At 38.7% G+C, this 20,499-nt stretch overlaps 2 protein-coding genes across 5 annotated transcripts in view; one reads left to right on the forward strand and one right to left on the reverse strand.

Moving 5' to 3' along the window:
- The window catches only part of Cenpp (centromere protein P), a 240,887-nt gene that overhangs the window by 156,670 nt on the left and 63,718 nt on the right, over nt 1-20,499 (forward strand). The window lies entirely within an intron of this gene.
- Ecm2 (extracellular matrix protein 2) overlaps nt 1-20,499 on the reverse strand; it is a 33,675-nt gene that overhangs the window by 5,448 nt on the left and 7,728 nt on the right. For 2 of the 4 annotated variants that reach the window (XM_027950962.2, XM_071602546.1), the window contains 6 exons: nt 17,481-17,792; nt 12,867-13,055; nt 10,196-10,744; nt 7,881-7,996; nt 6,009-6,144; nt 1,799-1,956 (listed from right to left, as the gene is read on the reverse strand). In XM_027950962.2, the coding sequence (XP_027806763.2) occupies nt 1,799-1,956; nt 6,009-6,144; nt 7,881-7,996; nt 10,196-10,744; nt 12,867-13,055; nt 17,481-17,769 (1,437 nt within the window). In that variant the 5' untranslated portion in view covers nt 17,770-17,792. Of the gene's footprint in view, nt 1-1,798; nt 1,957-6,008; nt 6,145-7,880; nt 7,997-10,195; nt 10,745-12,866; nt 13,056-17,480; nt 17,793-20,052; nt 20,145-20,499 lie in introns of all 4 variants that reach the window. The other 2 variants (XM_071602545.1, XM_027950963.2) reach the window with 2 other exon arrangements.

Here is a 20,499-nt window from a genome sequence, read left to right on the forward strand (position 1 = left end):
GCTTTTCACTTTTACCTTCATATGTATTAAGAGTGAACTAGATCATTGGTCCCCAAACTTGTCTGTACATTAGGATCACCTCATGAGTTTTTTAAAGTTTACAATTCAGGGTTGAGGTTGTAGTTCAGTGGTAGAGCACTTGCCTTGCATATTTGAGGCACTGGTTTGGTCCTCAGCACCACATAAAAATAAATAAATAAATATATTGTGTCTATCTGCAACTAAAAAAATATTTTAAAAAAGTTAAATGTACCTCAGTCAGGAACTAAGTCGTGGCATACCCATTCCTGTGCTGACAACTACAGCTATAGGAAAGAATGATGTGAGACAGACTTCAGGGGTGGAATTGGGGGAGGCTGGCATGCAGCAGTGACTTAGGAAGGATTTATGGTGTTTGCTTTGCACTTGTATGCTTGCATGCCCAGCGCTCCCAGGTAGGTCTCTTTGGAGAGAGAAGCCAGAATGAGATCAGGTATGGGAATGGGCACATTGTTCTTACATATCATCCAAGTTGTATGTGTTTTACCAATTGCATGGATTATCTATATAAAATTTTGATACTTAAGAAAATTCTATCAGGGTGTGTTGGCACCTGCTTATAATCTCAATTAATTTGGGAGGCTGAAGTTGGAGGGTCCCAAGTTGGAGTCCAGCCTTGGCAACTTAATGAGACCCTGTCTCAAAATTTTTAAAAGTGCCAGGGTGTAGTTCAGAGGTAGAGTACTTGCTTAGCAAGTGCAAGACCCTGGATTCAATCCCCAGTAGTCCTTTCAAAGAAAAAAAAATCTAAATTTCTACCCTGTTCTGTAAAGGATCTGACTTAGAATGTCTGAAATAGGTCCAAGAATCTATACATCTTAAGAACCCAGGTAATTCTGATGTAAAGCCAAGTGTCAGTAAATTCCAGTGTTACGTAACTACTAATTTCCAAACATCTCTTAGTTTGGAAATATGAGAAAGAGGGAAGGAGGTAGCCATGAAGTGACAATAGATGACCTTTTTCTGGCTCACTAGAGCCACTGCCAGGGTGAGCTCTATCCTGGGTTCTGATGGAATGATCATACAGTGTGGTAGAAACGAAACGAAGCTCAGATAAGAAACCTGACTTCTGGCTGGGTCTGTCAGTGTTTACAGACACTCTGGGTCCCAGTGTTCCTAATCTAAGAAATGAGGAGTGTTGACACTAACTGGCCATAGATGACCTAAGCCGCCCCCCCCCACACACACACACACACACAACACCAGCAGCAAGGAAACTGCACCTCTGGAAACTGCTGGGGAGGTGCTGCAAGGGTGAAATGAGGATGGGGCTCTGGGCCTGGAGATGGTCACAAGACTGTTTTGATAGGGATCCATCAAAAATTTTAAGCTATAGAGTTGCTGGAATGATCAAAGCCTTTGCGGTTGCTATTCAGTCTGAGTATCTGTGATTCTATCTGCTGCTTGTGAGTGGAGACAGGAGGTCTATGAGTTTTGAGCTTCATCTGTGTTGAAATTCATGGTTCTTGTTTGGGATAGTTTAAGCTGTTTTGGGACTCAGAGTACCTTTTGGAAGTTGGGGTTTCTATTCATATTCTCAGTTCCCCTTCCTCATTCCCTCCAAGAGCTGTCAGCAGCATCATTTTTCACTTTTTTCAGGACATAGAAGCTCAGGTTATAGTGAATTCTGTATACAGCACCAAAACTCTACTGAGTTTAATGGATATCACCATAGTCTTTTAAGATTTATTGTTTGTTTTGTTGTATATTGTATTTAAAGTATAATACATTTAAAACATTAGAAGAAGAATAGTGGTACCTCAATAGAAGCAGGAAGACCCTGTGGTATAATTCTAAATTTATTTTTTCCCAGACGCAGATAAGATAGGCTCTTCAAAGATTTAAAAGCTAAAGGATTGACATTGATTTCACTGAGATTGTTTCCTTCCAATTCTAAGGTGACCAGTTGATTTAAGTCTACAAAAAAATAAAGTTATCAGGATATTACAATAATTTTTAAAACTATGCAGTTTGGTCTAGAATTATAAGCTCAGGAGAGTTGCTTGTCTAGCCTGCATAAGGCCCTGGGTTCCATCTCTAACACCACCACTCCCCCCCCCCAAAAAAAAGGAAAAAGAAATACCAGTATTATACCATGCATGTGAAAAATTTAGTTTATTCAGAGTGTGTAGTTTCTTTATCTTTGCCCCCCGCCCCGCCTTTCCAAAGTACTTCACATATCTCAAATGCACCATTCAAGCAGGGCAAAAGGCATGGTCCAGAAAAGAAATGACTCTAGTGCTATACATTACAAATATGTATAAGGAACAGAAACAAAAGGGGGTAGGAGGAGGAAGAAGGCAGGGAGAGAGTCAGAGTCGTCTATAGAGGCTGCACTGATCAAGCAGGAATTTGAAATTCAGGTGGGCAAGGAGTAGAAAGTCATGTAAGATCATTGGAAGCATTTGCAGAGACATGTAGGTATGAATTGGCAGCATGATAGTAAAGGGTTGATGAAGGATTCCTTTTTCCAGGAAAAAGAAAGCAACCTTCTTTCCCTGGAAAACCCTCAAAATCTCTGAGCAAGGGAGTTAGAAATAAAGCAGAGCAGTAAATTCCCATCGTAGTTATTCACTTATTGGCGCAGAGTGCAGCCAAATGGAAGTTTTGAAAGAAAGATGATGAAAGAATTCTCCACACATCCAGATTGAGCTACCAAGAAAGGCCTTTATACAAACAAGTCTTTTCTACACTGTTTCTAGTGGCCTCAGGAGTGGTACCATCCAGGTCAATTGGACATGTGGCACTGGATCACACCACTCAACAGTGACATACCCAGAGGAATCTGAGTCAGAGATTCAGGGCATGGTCAAGATTCCCAGAATAGGGATGTTTTCCTGTTAAACTCCTGTCATGGGTCTTGCACCAAATGTCCTGTGCAATCCATTCCTACATTTAGGCAGCAGCAAGAGTAGGGACAGTGAATGCTGGAAGAGAAAGAAGTATAGATTCGAGTGGGATGGAAGTGGTAAGATTTGGGGTTAAAAAGATTTAGATAAAAGTGGGAGAAGCTTGTACACTGAAACACGCTCAGGCGAAGGGCCCAGTGGTGAGCTGGGGCTGGGGGCTTCACCCTGCAATGGGCTATGGGCAATGGGGTAAAGTTGGTCCTCTGGGAGAAGTACTCTGGAACAGGCCTTTGTTCCCTAGGTGCAAGTCTGGCTCCCGTTCTCTAGGCTCAGGAGAAAGGCCTGGGTGGCATGGCAAAAGCCACGTGGTAAACTGGTGGTGGAGCTCAAGATCAGTTGAAGCCAAGAATCTGCAATAAGAGGATATATTTCCTCATATTTTCCTATTTCCAAAACTAAAGGTACCAATAAGCCAACATTTCTCTTGTACATAGGTGAGATATTTTAAACGGTGAAAGTTTTCCATTAAAAAGTAGGTAACAAGGGGACTGACAGTCATGCGTGACCTCCTGAGAGAAACAGGCAAATGCACAACACTGTGTGTGTGTATAGCAACAAGATGGAGTTAGAGGACGTTTCTGGTTGATGTTGAAAAGGGATTTGTGAGCAGGAACTAGGCAGAGGTAAGAAGACCTTTGTTTTGGGTGAGGTGCCATGACCTGTTGTGGACAAGGTGACATGTCAGTGTTAATGGTGGCCTACAGGAAACCTGAGTGATGGTGCTTTGTTCGTTCTGGTTGCTAGTCAAGACAGGAATATTTCTGAAGCATGCCCAGTTTCCCATTGCCCCTCCTCTTCCTTTCATTGTTCTCCCTCAATTGTTGACCTTCTCTTTCTCCTCAGTGTGTGCACACATCTGCGGTGATCTCCCCACACCTCACGTGGTAGGCACATTCATCCTCGTGTGTTCACCTGCCCTGCACCCTTATCATATGCCTGCCTTAGTTGTCATAGCACCTAGAATCAGCCTGTCTCTTCATGTCTTTTATGTGCTGTCTTCTATTCCTGGACTGCTCTCCTCCCCACTTCTCTGGAACTATAATCTGCCATAAGTGGGAAGATGCCAGAGAGGGATGCTGGGAGAGCAAGAGCCACCTCAGGCCAAGCAAGGGGCCCTCACACAGGCAGCTGCATCTTGGAACTGGGTAGAGCTGTGCTTGGGCCCACCTGCCCATTGTCAGCCCGCCCTACCATCCAGAGCAGCAGGCCTCACAGGGTCAAGGGAGGACCTGGATCCATGGATCCAGCACCACAGTAGGTTAAAGATACAGCCCACCCAGGAAGTACAAGAAGGTTTTCTGGGCAAGAGCAATGCAGAAAGCTTCCTTTCTTGCCACCTGTGTGGGATCAATGCCATGTCCATGCTTCAAGTATGAGATAGGGTAGGCAGCCAGTTCTCCCTGGACTACACATCAACACATCAACACTGGGAATATAGAAGCTTTAGTGTGCGAGGGAGAAAAGTTAACTGAGAAGAAGTTCCAGGGATATAGGAGAGTGCCTTCAAAATAAGGACTTATGTTTTATCTTGTCGTGTGACAGTAATGCTAGAAATGTGAACCCACGTGGCGTTCCTAAGTAGCCTGTCAGTATTCTTGGTCTAAATTCCATGTTCCCTTCAGTCTAACGAAGCAGTTAGAAATTAAATTTTCCAATGTCTTCTCCTTATGACAAAGCCCATCAAAATTTGTGCTTATTAATGTTTTTCATGTGTACCCTGAAATCCATCTGGAAATTGAGCATTTCCATAACTTCATTATCCTCAGATTTGGCAAGTCTTATGATTAGTTTTCTCATCACCAGAAGTGTTTTGTTTCTATAAAATTTTGGGGGAGCTGAAGGAAATAGAAGGATGGTATTATTCCTTTAAATGCTTGACTTATCAACATTTACATTTAAATATGTTTTAAATTAAGTTAGCAGCAAGTGTTGAGTACTTCAGGAGTTAGGCTAAATGGGAAATCGAAAGAAAACTTAAGCAGTCTTTGTCTTAAGGAAGCATGCCGTCTAACCAAAGGTGTCAGAGTATGTGAAAAGTAGAGTATAACCAAGCCTCTTCTGTACAGCCCCATTGTGCCAACTTTGGCTACCTCACCAAGTCCAGAAAAAGCAGCAGAGCATCACAGCTGGTTCAAATGCTCCTCACCAAAGTCCATCCATCAGAAAGCTGGGCCTCTGTGCAGCCTGGTTCCACATACCATGGAGTGAGGACATGGCAAGACCCTAGTACTGGCCCACGCACCCTCAGAAACAAAGCCAGGGTTGCTGCGGGAGGTGCACTGCCTTCATTCCTGCAGCAGTTCAGCCTCATACTATGTCCACTTACTCCTGCTTCATACATAATTCTTGTGTGATTGGACTCCGGTTTCAACACCAAACAGAGCACCAAAATATGCAGTATTGTGGGAGGTATTAGTGCAGCCCTTCAGATAGTAGGGATTTGTCAGAGAGTTACTGTATTATGAATGATGAGAACCTGGGATCAATGAGAGAATTTTTTTTTTTTCTTTTTGGTACAGGGGATCTAAGCTGGGGCTCTGTACACCGAGCTCCAGCTCGCTTCCTTTTATTTCCCCCCAGACAGTGTCACTAAATTGCTAAGACTGGCCTCAACCTTGTGATCCTCATGCCTAAGCCTCCCGAGTCACTAGGATTACCTCCATGTGCCACTGTGTCTGGCTACTTTTATTTATTTATTTATTTAAGACAACAGACAGTTTAAAGTATACTTTAAGATTAAGTTTACCAGAGGCTGGAGTTGTTGCTCAGTGGTAGACCATTTGCCTCACATGTGTGAGGCACTAGGTTTCATCCTTAGCACTATATAAATAAATAAAAATAAGTAAACTGTATTGTGTCCATATACAACTAAAAATATTTTAAAAATAAAAAGGCTAAGTTTTACCAATCAAAAGTAGTGGCCACTGATGGTCAACTGAAATGATAAAGTGACCTAATTTTTTTTCTAGTTATATACTTGACACTACTATAAATCAGATTTCTATACAACAATGGAAGAAAGGTTCTAAGGAAACGTAAAAAAAAAAAAATGTTAAATACCTGATAAACTTTCTTCATCAATAGCCTGAAGATTGTTCTCATTGATTTTAAGTTCTTCTAATGTAGATGGTAGTTCTGAAGGAATTCGTACCAAATTATTTCCATCCATATTCAGACGTGTTAACTTCTTCAAAAGCTACAAAAGCAGATCTCAAAATTACCATTTTATCTCGTCAAATTTATACAGTAATGTATCTCACATAATGGTGAGATACATTACTGTATCTTTATTTTAAAGTAGGGACTAAGTTTTACAATTCTGCACTTCCTTAGGCTTAAGCAGTGATGTCCAGGCCACACCCCATTCCCCTGCCAAGTAACAGCATTGATTATCAAGCATTTGCAGCAGGCTGCATTTGATGACTCGTATTCTACTCACACATATTACAGCTTTAGAAAGCTACTATATCTAAAGGGTCAGTTGTGTTTTGTTGAGGTCTGAGGTGTTCACCTTCACAGCAAGAGACAGAAATTTTTTTGTAAGTCATGCAATACTGTGAATCTTTTGTGGATACTAACAGGACAGTGATTCTTATCTTTTTAACATATTTATAAAATTCAGTTTCCAAACTCTGGTAATATTTATGTTAGAAAAGGGGTCATAAAATAGCACTAATTACTGTGAAAAGTTTTCAAAACAAAGCACAACAAATGTCACAAGCTATTCATGTATGGTACCCAAACAACTGACCTCTGAAAAAGCATGTTTCCACATTTGTAGTTGCGTACCTCTTGGACAAACCTCGCCTGCAACCTCCAAAAGCAGAGTACTGAAATTGGGTAAATTTTAGTGAAGCCACATGGAATAATTCTCTTCTCCATTGATCATATTCAAATTGCAGCAGTTTTGGAACAGCACAGAAAATCTCAAAGCAAGAAATCTTGCTTTGATCAAGAAATCTCTTGATCAAGTATAGGAAATGTGTGGGGCAGGGGGGACACAGCTCAATGATAGAGTGCTTGCCTAGTATGTGTAAGGCCCTGGGTTCAAACCCCAGCATCACAGGGCAGGGGGTATGAAGAAAATGAGTGAAGGGGAGAGAGAGACAGAGGAAAGAGAATTAGTTTTTATTTATACACAAAATCCTTTTCCTCTCTTGCTTTTTTTTTTTTGTTTGTTTTCCTGAAATTCCTTGATCTTCTCCTTTTTTAAAAAAAAAAAATTTACTCAAATCTGTTCCATTTAAATATTTGCTGTACTATTTCCTATCATTTCTTTTTCCCTCCTCTTTTCCAACCTATCCCATGCTAATTTGTTCTAAACCCATTTATTTTTCCAGAACCCACTCTGCCAAAGTATCCTCCATCAGATTTTGCCCACGCACAAAAATAAGAAAGCAATAGCTTGCTGACCTGAAAATGTTAATAGAGTTTCCAGATGAGCACTCATTTGTTCCTAGACAATACTTTATATACTAAGGGATCGGATTTCAACATGTTTCCAGCTATTTGGGGAGAAACTAGTTCATAAATTCAAAATATTAGTTATGTCACTGATGTTATTGCTGGTGTTCTTAGGGTAAGACTATGAATATATAAACCAACAAACTGTATTCAAGAGAAACTTAAATGCGATTTAGGGACATCAGAGAGGAAATTTTTTAAAAAATAATTTTTTTAAATACTTTAGTTGCAGATGGACACAATGCCTTTATTTTAATTATTTTTATGTGGTGTTGAGGATTGAACTCAGTGCCTCACTTGTGCTAGGCAAATGCTCTACTACTGAGCCACAACCCTAGCCCAGGAAACTTTTTTTAATGTAGAAGAAAACTACCAATTAAAACTTTGCTTTTTCTCGCTTACCCACTCCACCAACAGCCAGTGCAAGTCCACATAGATTGTTATTCACAAATTGGAGCATGTGATTACCTTGAATGCTTTTGGGCCTATTCCTGAAGAGGTTATATTATTTTTGCTTAGATCAAGCCTTTCCAAATTTGGTAATCCATTAAATGCTTCATCCGGGATGGAGGTGATGGAATTCCCTAGGACACACAGCAGTTGTGTTAGGCCCATGTGCACATACATACATGTTAACATGTGTAAGGGGTGTATGCATGCATGCATGTACATGGTTATTGATTATCTGAAGGAGAAAGCAATGTGCAGAACAAGGACAGAAAATATATAAACAAATACATGTTCACAGTAATAACTAGACAATTCAACATAATCAGAATTTTCTCTCAAAAGTTCATAATGGTCAATACTTCATGTTTCACATGACTCTGATTAAGACAGCCAGAATGCAGTCTGCTGGATAATATTGGTAGCATTCTGCATCTACAACAAAAGTATGTTTCTGCAAGGTTATATAGAAACTGATTTTTTCTTTTTCATATTTTTTCATTTCTGTTTTGGAAATGGACTGGCAACATGTTACTATTTTTATCCAAGAAATCACAGGCAAGTCACTAACTTCCTGTAAGCATGTTTCCTTCTTTGTATAAGAAGCCTGGGAAGGAGGCTGGAGCTTCCTGGGGCTAGAGCTCAGTGGCAGAGTGCTTGCCTAGCACATGTAAGTCACTGGATTCTATCCTTAACACCACATTAAAAACAAACAAATAAAATAAAGGCATTCTGTCCATCTACAAATACAAAAAAAACTTAAGGAAAAAAAAAAGCCTGGGAAGATCATCTCTCAGACCACACCCCCCAACCTAATGCTATCCTCTGTTTTCATTCTACTTCAGTTTGATAAGTTTTTGTTGACAAGTTTTTGTTTTGACATTTAGTTAAGTATGGTAGTGACCCTTCAGAAATAATACATTCTATAAAAACCATGTGATGACCTGCTTGTAAAACCTAGATAGGATGGTCCAGCATGGATTGTTCATCCTTCCCAAGACTTTGAACTTTCACAAATTGGGTTTTCTTAGGGCAGTCCATACTTGGCATGTAGCCTGCAGGAGGAGGGGCCTTAGTGGGCATGAGAGGAATTTTTGAGGTGGTCATATGAAAGTGGGATGAAAGCCTGTGTCAGGGAGGCTATGGAAGCTATCTGCAACAGGACTCTGCCAGTGTCAAAGGTGTTAGCAGAGTCCTATTGCAGATAGCCGTCCCTGCACAAACGTTACACTCATTAGATCCCCTCACTCCTGATTCCTCAGGACCACCCCTAGTGTGTCCCATCAGCCAGTCTCTCACAACTGGTCTTGATGTTCTTCCACTCTGAACCTGTCTGGTGGCTCTCTGGGCAAGATCTGTATACCACATTCCCACTGAAATGGCTAAAGTGAGTGGAAACAACTGACACTAGTGCTGGCAGGTGGTGGAGCCTCGGGAACTCTCCAACACTTCTGGGGCAAATGGTGTGGCCAGTTGGAGTTGGGCAGTTTCTTACTAAGTTAAATGTGAATTTGCCACATTGCTCAGCACTTCAGCTCCTGGACATAACCCCAGAGAAATAAAGACTCAAGTCCATACAATCATCTGTATGTGGATGTTTAGAGCAACTTTGTATATAAGCACTCCACTAGAAACACCGGCTGTTCCCCAGCTGGCCACTGGTTCATCCATACAATGAAACATTGCTCAGCAATAAAGAAGGACTGGCCAGGCACAGTGGGGCACTGTGACTTGGAAGGCTGAGGCAGGAGAATTGCAAGTTAGAAGCCAGTCTCTGTAATTTATCGAGACTCTGTCTCAAAAAGGGATGGGGATGTAGCTCAGTGGTAGAACAACCTAGGTTCAATTCCCAATACCATGAAAAAGAAAAGAAAAAGCCCGACTGAAAACTGTGCAATTTCATTTATGTGACATTCTGTAAAAGCCAAAGATATGGGGACAGAAAACAGATCAGTTTTTTTTAATGAGATAGAGACACAAAGAATTTTGAGGAGTGATGGAAATATTCTATATCTTAATTATGGTGGTATTTATATAACTGTATGTATTTGTTGAAACTATAGAACTAGACACTAAAATAAGTTTTACCATACATAAATTATACCTCATTAAAAGTGACTTTTTTTTTTAAAAGATCCATGGAAAAACATCATTTGGTTTGAAGTTTGCTTTCCACCTAACTGAGCTGTTCTATGGTGAGCATCTGTCTTCTGCGCAGAACACATGTGTGATGAAATTAGTCTCTATGATGAAATTAAAATGTAAAACATGCGTTGAGCAGTGAGAGTCACCATTTACATCTAAAGCACAAAATAAAACAAGTCAACATCTCTTACCAAGGAGCTCCAGACTTGTTATCTCTGGTGCTGTGAGTGGTGGGATGTGGCTGAGGGCTGTGTGGACACAGCTGATGGTCCTGTAGGACAGGGAGCAGCTGCTGGGCAGGCGAGGCTTGCCTCTACGGGGAGCAGCAGTGGCGAACCGGGAGGGCAGGCGGAACACATCTCCTCTCACAGCATCTTCCTCTTCTTCCTCCTCTCCTTCCTCTTCATTCTCCTCTTCCTTCTCCTCCTCCCCCCTTCCATGGTAGAGCCACGGGTGTGCTGGCCTCCCCTCCCCAGGGCTTGGCTTCCTCCGTCTCCTGCTTTCCTCCTCACTGTGAAACGTACCCTGGTCTCGGGGTCCAGCAATCTCTTCCTGGTGCCCATTCTCTTTAACTTCTTCATCCTCCTCAGATTCAAGTGCTTCTTTTCTGAATACTTGGTCCATTTCCACCTGAGGAGGTGGCTTATGAAGTATATTGGTAGGTTCTGTTTGTTCTGAAGAATCACCAGAAAATTCATTTCTATCATTTAACGCTTTACCACTGAGTAGGGAATAGGAGACTAATGACCACGCAAGAGCAGGTAGCAGGGGCAAGTTGAGGATGTTAATAAAAGGAAAAAATCATAATGAAAATGAGGTTAGTAAATATTATTCCCTCCAATATTTGAGTGCCACTTTGAAATTTTTTCTTGAAAAAATTTAACCATAATTTTATTTCTGTTTTGGAAGATCTATACATTTTTTGGGGGCGGGGATGGGTCTTAGTACTAGTTTCTACATTAGATAACTTAACACTTATTTTGGCTAGAATTTAACACTATCTGGTGACTGAAGAGGGAATAATATTGCCACGTGATGCAAAGTGGAAAGTAATGCTGTTGTGATATTGTGATATGATCAGATGTGATTCCTTTATAATAGATACTGTTCCATTAATTGGAGCTATTGATAATGTAAGAATTTATAGCCTGCTATCAGATATTTATTTTAAAAGGTGAAACTTACATGTTTTACTTGCTTATAGTTTTTATTTATAGATTTATTATTATTTTCATCCAATTTTCTTTTAGCTCCGTGGGCCTGATGGGATGCACTGAAATTCAGAATTATAGACAGAAAATTCTCTTTTGGGGGGCTAGGGAGAACTTGCCTAGCATGTGCAAGACCCAGGGTTCAAGCCTCAATACTGCAAATTAAAGAAAGAAAAAGTTCTCTCTGTCTTTTCTGGACTCTATATAAATCAGTTTTATCATCAAGGATGTCCTGGCCCTAAGTGGTATTGTTTTAAGTTAGACATCTGCACAGGAGTGCTGCTCATCATTCCATGACGGTGAGAGAAGGATCATAGCAAACAGATCTACACTTGTATTTAGTTTTATATCTTTGGCAGGAAGTGAAGAAGATGTGACGTAGGTTTTAGATTTAGTCTTACCCTTAAGAGTTCTAAGGAAAAGTGAGTTCACAGTGCCTAGGTTTTCATCCATCAAAATTTATAAATTAATCATCTCTCTTCTTTCACATAATACTATATACAAACTACCCCTAAAAAGAACTCAGAAAATATAATCACTTGGAAAAATTACTTGTGGTATTAATTCAGTATATATTATAAAGTCAGTTATTTTTTCACATCTCTAACAAAGCATGTAGAAGGAGAATAGGAAAAAGTAAGGGAAGTGAAAGCTATCATATTGAAGCATTTAAAATCCTTCCTGTATATCCAAGTTTATTTTTCCAAAATAACTACAACATTTCAAAAGTACTCCATGTCCTTTGAAAAGTGTCTGAGAATTTCTGGATCTTGCCCTATAGACCTTGTATTTCACTCCAAGGAATCATTTTCATTAAACACTTTTATTTTCTAACATTTTTCACAAAGCATGTTTTAGTAAGTAATTGGCAGGGTGAAACAAAATACAATACCTAAATATTCTAAAGTTCGTGTTGGCAAGACTTTTATAGATACTTACTTTGTGAATAACTGTGTGCTTCTGTAGGAGCACTCTGTCGGGGTTATAGAAAAGAGAAAATGTCTCTATCGCTCCCTCTCAAATTATTTAAAAAGTGCTTGTTTCTTTTTACAAGTCATTGACTTGGCTTTTCTCACAAGAGGACTGGACCTTCCTCCAAAGGACCTCTACATGGTTAGGTACCAGCCTCACTGGAGAGGGGTCAGTGAGGATCTAAGAAAACTGCTCCACACAAAACCTGTATTTCCCTGGAGATTACTCAGGCCATGAAGCAGGTTCCTGTGCTGCCCTGGAGTGTTTGGGAATAGCCAGGAGACTTGAAGCTTTGTTCTCATGACTTCAGTATCTTCATTTGAAATGATAACTGTACCCATGGTGAGTTGGATTAAGTGAGATAATGCCTGTACAGATCAGACCGAAGTGCTTAATTCATAATAACCCATGGTCTACTGTAAAAATTCTGTCACTGTATGTTTAAAGCTAGAAGTCACATGTGGAATGTAGTCTGGTCCTACTCTAATAGAGTCACAGTCATGATGTTCTATACCCTGCCTACACACTTCCTAAGACTCTGTGTTTATCAGCACTGTGCCTTATTTTAAGTAGGCTGATAGCTAGTTCATCATCACTTACAGCTTAAAGTAGTGACAAAATAAAAACAAGTAGAAGTTAAAGACACACGTGATGTTTTGTTTTGGCTAAATCTCTATACCAGTATCAGTGCAGACGGGGCAGCATTCCCCTTCAGGTACAACAGTGTGGGGGCACATCTGGGGGTGGCACATGGTTTCATCACAGAGCACTTTTCCATCTGAGCAGAGACAGGTGGTGCAGGGCTCAGGAGACCATACAGCTTTGTTGTACATAGTCATGCCCTTTACCAAGCAGTGTCCCTTTTTTCCTAGAAGAGAATAATAACACATTTAAATTTCTTAAGTAGTTACCAGCATTTGTGAATGGACGAGGGCACGATGTGAAGTCAAACTGATATAACCGGCCAAGAGCAGAATCTGTGTGCACACGGTAAACATTTGTACACAGGGTAAAAAGGGCCTCTGAAATGTTTTTCACTGGCTCTCTCTTCAGCTGCTTTCACTAAGCCTCTGAAAATGATCTCCCTATGGTAACTTGACTGTGAACCACACATTCAGCCTGTCTTTCAGGATAGGCTAAGTTACACAACAGAAGGAACAACCTCTAAATCTCAGTTGTTTCTTGTTCAATTTGACAACAAGCAGGCTTCCCAGATTGCCACAGTGATAAGAAAGAGGTTGAAAATCACACTTGAGTTCCAAGTGTCTAATCGTACTGGCCAAAGCAAATTGTGTGGCTATATCTAACTTCAGAGGGGGAAGCAGTGCAGTTCTATGGCATCCCCAGAGAGCTGGAACAGCGCCAGTAACCACCCACATCCCATGCTTGTGGATATAAACACAGGAAAGGTGAAACAGACAGCCTGTTTCTGTGGACATCTCAGTAAGATATTGCAGCTGTCTCTTTTCCAGTTCTTTTATTATTCAAATAAAATTTGCATACCATAATAGTTGCCCTTTTAAAGTGCACAGTGCAGTGGTTTTTAGTATATTCACTTCTGTACCTATGCTTGTCCACTTATCTGCAACCCCATATCAGCTAGCTGTAATAGAGAATATTAAGGAATATTTTCTTTCCACCCCAGGTATCATTGCTTATGCCTCTCCTCCATCTGAGCCACTGTCCTCAAATTCTACCCCTAGATAAGCTCTCACTGGTCTCCTCTTTACCCAACCCCTGCCACTGTCTCAGCCCATTCAGGACCTATCTATCTCTCATTTTGATACTTGCAAATAAACTAATCTCACCCATCTATTCACTCTGGAAAAAAATAAACATGATTTTCCCCCCTAATTTTATAAGCACTATAGCTAAACCCTTTCAAAACTCATAACAGTTTGTTTTACAGAAATGAAAAAGCTGATCTTCAAATTTTTATTGAATTATAAAGGATCTAAAATAGCCAAAATAATTTTAAGAAAAAGCTAGAGTCCTCACACTTCCATATTTTAAGAAACTACAAAATGTTTACTACAAAGCTACAGTGACCAGCTTATGCTAGTGTGAATATTGAAAGACCACACATCTATGGCAAATTAATTTTCAAGAAGGATAGAAAAACCACTTAATGAAGAAAGGAACGTCTCTTCACCAAGTGGTGCTGGGACAACTGTATTTCCATATGCAAAAGAATGAGGTTGAACTTCTACCTTGCACCAAATACAAAATATAATTCAAAATGGATCAAAAACCTAAATATATAAAAGCTAAGACTATAAAGTTCTTTGAAGAAGATATAGAGGTAAATCTTCATGACCTCATGTTTGGCAACAGATTCTTAGATATGAAACCAAAAACACAAGCAATGAAAGAAAACAAAAGATACTGTCAAGAAATAAAAAGGCAGCATACACAGGGAGAGAAAATGATTGCAAGTCATATAAGGTCTCTTATCTAAACATATGGTTACAGAAGTCTTTAGAGAAAAAGACAACACAATTTTAAAATGGGCAGAGAGGGTTGGAGCTGTAGCTCATTGGTGGAGCGCTTGCCCAGCATGCATGGGGCACTGGGTTCAATCCTCAGCACAACATAAAAATTAACAAATAAAATAAAGGCATTCTGTTCATCTACAATGACAAAAAAAATTAAAAATGGGCAAAGAGCTTGAATAGACATTTCTCCAAAGAAGATAAACAATGGACTGTAAGTCATAAAGTCTAATGCCCAACATTATTTGTCAATAGAGATGTGCAAATCAAAATCACAATGAGTTTCTACTTCATACTCACTACAATGATAAGAGTTAAAATTTTTAAAAAATATTTTTTTGTTGTAGATGGACACAGTACCTTTATTTATTTATTTTTTTTGTGTGTGTGTGTGTGGTGCTGAGGATCACACCCAGTGCCTTACACATGCCAGGCAATCACTCTACCACTGAGCTACAGCCCCAGCCATAAAACAATATATTAAATTTAGCATTACCTTATAGCCCAGAACTTTCACTTCTAGGAATATACTTAAAAGAATTGAAAACAGGTGTTCAAATAAAATTCAACAAATGTCCATTGCTACACAACTCACATTAGCCAAAGGGTAGAAGCAACCCAAATGTCTATGAAGTGATGAATGGATAAATAAACAAAAAATGTAATTTTCCATAAATGGAATATTATTTTCAGCTATAAAAAGGAATGAAGTTCTGATACATAGTAAACATGGCTGAGCCTAAAAATGTCACGTATTGTATGATTCCATTTATGTGAAATTTTCAGAATAGGCAGATTCATAGAGACAGATAACCGATGAGGGGTTGCCAAGTGTTGTAGGTAGGAAGGAATGAGGATTTTTTTTTGTCCCGGGTTTTTATTTTTTTATATTTTTTCCTTTAGTTATTGATAGATCTTTATTTTTTATTTATTTAAACATGGTGCTGAGAATTGAACCCAGTGCCTCACACATAAGGCAAGTACACTACCACTGAGCCACAATCCCAGCCCCCAGGGTTTTCTTTTGAGGTGATGAAAATGTTCAGGAACTAGATAGTGGTCATTGTGAATGTACTATAAATATGACTAAATTTACTTTAAAATGGTAAAGTTTATGTTATTTGTAGTAATACAGTAAAAAAATATTTGGGCTGGGGCTGTAGCTCAGTGGCAGAGTGCTTGCCTAGCATGTGTGAGGCACTGGGTTTAATCCTTAGCATCATATAAAAATAAACAAGTAAAGGTATTCTGTCCATCTACAGCTATAAAAATTTTTTAAAAAAAGAAATATTTTAAGATCACTGTGAAAACATTTTTTGACAATTTAGAATGTTTAATATACATCTTCTGTACTTTTTATGCATATCATCCTATATTACATATATTTAAAATTTTTTTCAGATGGGCATAGAGCTATGAGGATTATGTGCCTATAATCCCAGCTACTGAGAGGCTGAGGCAAGGTGGTTGCTGGAACCCACAAGTTAGAGATCTTGATCTCTATCTCAAAAATAAATAAATATGAAAATAAATTTTTAAACAGATGTGAGATCACATTATGTGTACTACTTTTAAATCTTTTAATTGTTTTATTATTATAGCCTGGATATCTTTTTCCTTAACTAAGAAAATTTATCTTTCTTTAGTGGTTATGGATACACTTCTATAACAATGACTGTTTTAGTTGATTTCTTTGCCTCTCATTTCCCACTTATGGTGTAAATGTGGCCTAAATCACCAGTTTTTGTGATAATGGTATGTTTTTTTCTGTTAACTCAATGGAAATAATAATTTAGAAGCATTTGGTCTTATTAAGATAATGTATGAATTACTGGCCATAGAAAAGTATATGATGTTGTTTTCTTTTGTCTTTTCGAAGTTCTGTTTAATGGTGACATACCTATAATTACTTTTTTCTTATAAACTTAGAAAAATGTGGTTCATTAAATACTAGTTTTTAAAAATACCTAATTGAAACCTTTAGCAGAATTTCCAGTCTTTTCAACCTTTAAAAAGATAGTAATTTAGTCTTTTTTTAATATTTATTTTTTAGTTGTAGTTGGACACAATACCCTTATTTTTTAAAAAAAAAATATTTATTTTTTAGGTGTAGATGGACAATGCCTTTATTTTTATGTGGTGCTGAGGATTGAACCCAAGTCCCGCCTGTGCTAGACGAGTGCTCTACCGCTGAGCCACAATCCCAGCCCCCCACAATACCCTTATTTTATTTATTTATTTTTATGTGGTGATGAGGACCGAACCTAGGGTCTCGCTCGTGCTAGGTGAGCACTCTACTGCTGAGCCACAACCCCAGCCCGTAATTTAGTCTTTTTATAAAATAAATTCAGTGGCTTTCACTCCATTTCTGAAAAAAATTTGGATTGAAATATTTAATAACTGTGTTCATAAAATCATTTGAATAATTTATTTCTATTCTATATAATCTGTAGTTACAAATGAAGAAGCCCCTTAAATATTTTTTAATTTAGCTGTATTATGATTATAACCATTTAAAATGCATTCAAACTGGAAAGAAATAACCCAAAATGATAGCTTTGATTTTATTAGCATAGTGGTAAGATAATTTTTTTTTAATTTTTCAAATAATTTTGTGTAATTATGTTTCTTAAATTAATTTTTTTACATTATCCTAAAATGTACATTTTTAGATTAAACCAAAAGTTAGGAAGTGTGCTAACTTGGATTTTTCTTTTAAAATTTAATTTCTTGGAGGTTCTCTTTCTCTCTCTCTCTCTTGCCTCTCCCAATCTTCTTTCTCTCTCACACTATTCTCTTACCTGGTAAAACATCATAGCTTGATTCTACTCCAGGAAAACTTGAAATTGATTCAAACTTTTCCTCTGTGCTGTAATCAAAGTGAACTGTGGGAAATGTTCTTGCTACTGGTGCAACAGTTGTTTGTGGAATTCCAGCGTGTCTGTTTGACCTGTGGTTGAGTGAGGAACTTTTCCTCAGTCTTCGATAATACATCTTCCTCCTTTGCTTTCTAGGAGTGTCTTCATTTTGTCCAAAGTCAGGTTGGAAAATGATAAGCAGAACAAAACAGAACCAAACTGCAAACTTCATGTTTGCTTTAGTGAATCTGGTTTCTAGGATGAAACAAAATTTCAAAGTTAGTGCTGACTGAATTTTTATCCTGAAAATTGGCTTGTTATTGCTAGTAATTCCTCAGTAGGAAGGCTTTGAGAAATAATGTTGATGTGATGCATGGGTTGTATCCTATGGTATTACTGCCAAATCAAAATTTGGACTTTTTCTATAAGAATAAAAGAACGTTTCACATCTTTATCTCTAGACCAGGTTTGAGCAAACTTGGACCATAAAAGGCCAAATAGTAAATATTTCAGGCATTATAACTGTGTTCTCTGTTGTGACTATTCAGCTATGCCACTGTAGCATAAAGTCAGCCACAGATGATATGCAAATGAACGAGTATGTCTTTGTTCCAATAAAATGCTCATTACTGTCAAAGACAGACTTGGCACCTGGGCTGCAGTCAGCTGACTCCTCTCTGGGCCTCACTATGCTCTGGGTTTTTGGCAATTACTTAAGAGATTTCTCTTCACCTGTCTGCTAAGGCATTCTGTGACTAAAATCACCTACAACCCATTTCACCTGTCTTTCTGGTTTTTTGTTTTGTTTTGTTTTGTTTTTTGGTTTGGTTTTTGATTTTTGGTACTGGGGATTGAACTCAGGTGTACTCAACCACTGAGCCATATCCCCAGCCCTATTTTTGTATTTTATTTAGAGGCAGGGTCTCACTGAGTTGCTTAGTCCCTTGCCTTTGCTGAGGCTGGCTTTGAATTCACAATCCTCCTGCCTCAGCCTCCCGAGCTGCTGGGATTACAGGTGTGTATCTCTACACCCAGCTCCTGTCTTTCTATTTTGATATCTTATTCTCTAGCTTTCTAATTTATTGGGGAATGACCTGATTGTACCACATAAAAGTAACAGTCACATGACATCAGTGATAAACAAAAGAAAGAGAGTAACTCTTAATTGGCAGGTCTAGTGGCCAGTGCAGGGCCAAGCATGTTGTGAAACTAAAAAAGGAATTGAGAAAATAAGTATTTAGGCACAGTTTAGCCATCAGCATTGGGTCAGATGACTGGTGCATTCCAGTGAAGTTGGGTAGTATGGACAGGTAAAGAGAAATTTCCACAGGTAATTGCCAGGACTGCAGTCAGAGCTCCCCTGAACTTCAATTAGTTCTGCCAGCGAAGCTGGTGCAACTTCCACTGCCTCTCAAAAGTCAGCTGAGACACCTTTTTTAAATGCACACACCCCACCCCCACCCCCATGCACCACTTGCTGCCCCATCCTGACAGCCCTTCTGCAGTCCTCAAGGCCCACCCTGAGATGGAGAGCTGCTGCACAAAGTCCAACATCCATTTCTGATAAAAATCTCAGCACTAGGAATGAAAGGGAAAAGTCATCCCTGTGATAGCTGTCATTTTTAAAAAACTTACAGCTAACCTCATACTTAGTAGTAAAAATTCAATCTTTTCTACTTAAGATCAGGCACAATGCAAGGACATCAGTTCACAGCACTTCTTTCTGCTCAATATTTTACTGCATTTTCTAGCCAGTATAATAATACAAGTTCAAGAAATAAAATATGTGTCCATATTGTACATAAATACCACTTTATAATCTCTGAACAGATAGTTTTTATTGTTGTTCTTGGGGAGGCTTCATTTTGTTTTGTTTTTGGTACTGGAATTGAACCCAGGGGCAGCACCACTGAGCTACATTCCCAGTCCTTTTTACTTCATTAGTTTGAGACAAGGTCTCCCTAACTTGCTGAGGCTGGCCTCAAACTTATGATCCTCCTGCCTCAGCAGGAATTACAGGTGTGTGCCCCTTCGCCCAGCAGAAAATACATTTTTAATGTGGAACAGGGCATATTTACTAACAGACCCAAATATATTTTGTCTTCCTATAACATTTAAGAAGACTAGGATTTTAATTCTTATAAACCTGCCCTTTTTAGAAAATGCATCCAGAATGAAAAAAAAAAAAAAAGAAAGAAATAAAACTGGCTTTATTTACAAATGTCTTAGTCATTTATATAGAAAATCTCATGGAATTCACCAAAAAAGCTCCTACAACTAATAAGAGAATTTAGCAAGGTGTTAGGATGTAAGATCAATCTACAAAAATCAAGGCCATTTCTATGTACTAACTACAATCAGAAATAGAAGTAAAAAATACAGTACCATTTATAATAGCATAAAAATGTGAAATACTAAAGAATACTTCTGACAAAAGATTGGCACAGTGTTCATCTTGGAACTTATAAAAGTGTTGCTAAAAACAATTAAGACCTCTATAAGTAGAAATACATACCATGTGTGTGGATCAGATGACTCAATGTTGTTAAATTCTCAATTCTTCCCCATATTAATCTATAGATTTATCACAAAACCAATTCTAGCAGGCTGTTTTGGTTAAAAATTGACAAGTTAGTTCTAATTTTATCTGGAAACTGTAGAAGGAATAGACTACCCTGTAAACCATGTCTGTGTTTGCCTCAAGACAGGGGTGAGGGTTTATCTGTGAGACAGGTGGCAATCACCAAAGGTCATGAGGGAGCTTTTGAAGGTGGTGATGTTCATTTTCTGGATTGTGGTAGTAGTTTTCCAGGTACCTTTATGTATGCTTTAATTTTCAGTTGTCTTCACTATTGTACTTGAACAGGACTATCACTTTATGTTATGAGGAAGTAACACATTTAAGTTGTGTATTAACAAAAGCCACAGTCTACACTAGTCCCAGGTACTTAACAATGTTGTA

The sequence above is a fragment of the Marmota flaviventris genome, chromosome 16 (genome assembly GCF_047511675.1).
Source record: "Marmota flaviventris isolate mMarFla1 chromosome 16, mMarFla1.hap1, whole genome shotgun sequence".
Lineage (NCBI taxonomy): Eukaryota > Metazoa > Chordata > Mammalia > Rodentia > Sciuridae > Marmota > Marmota flaviventris.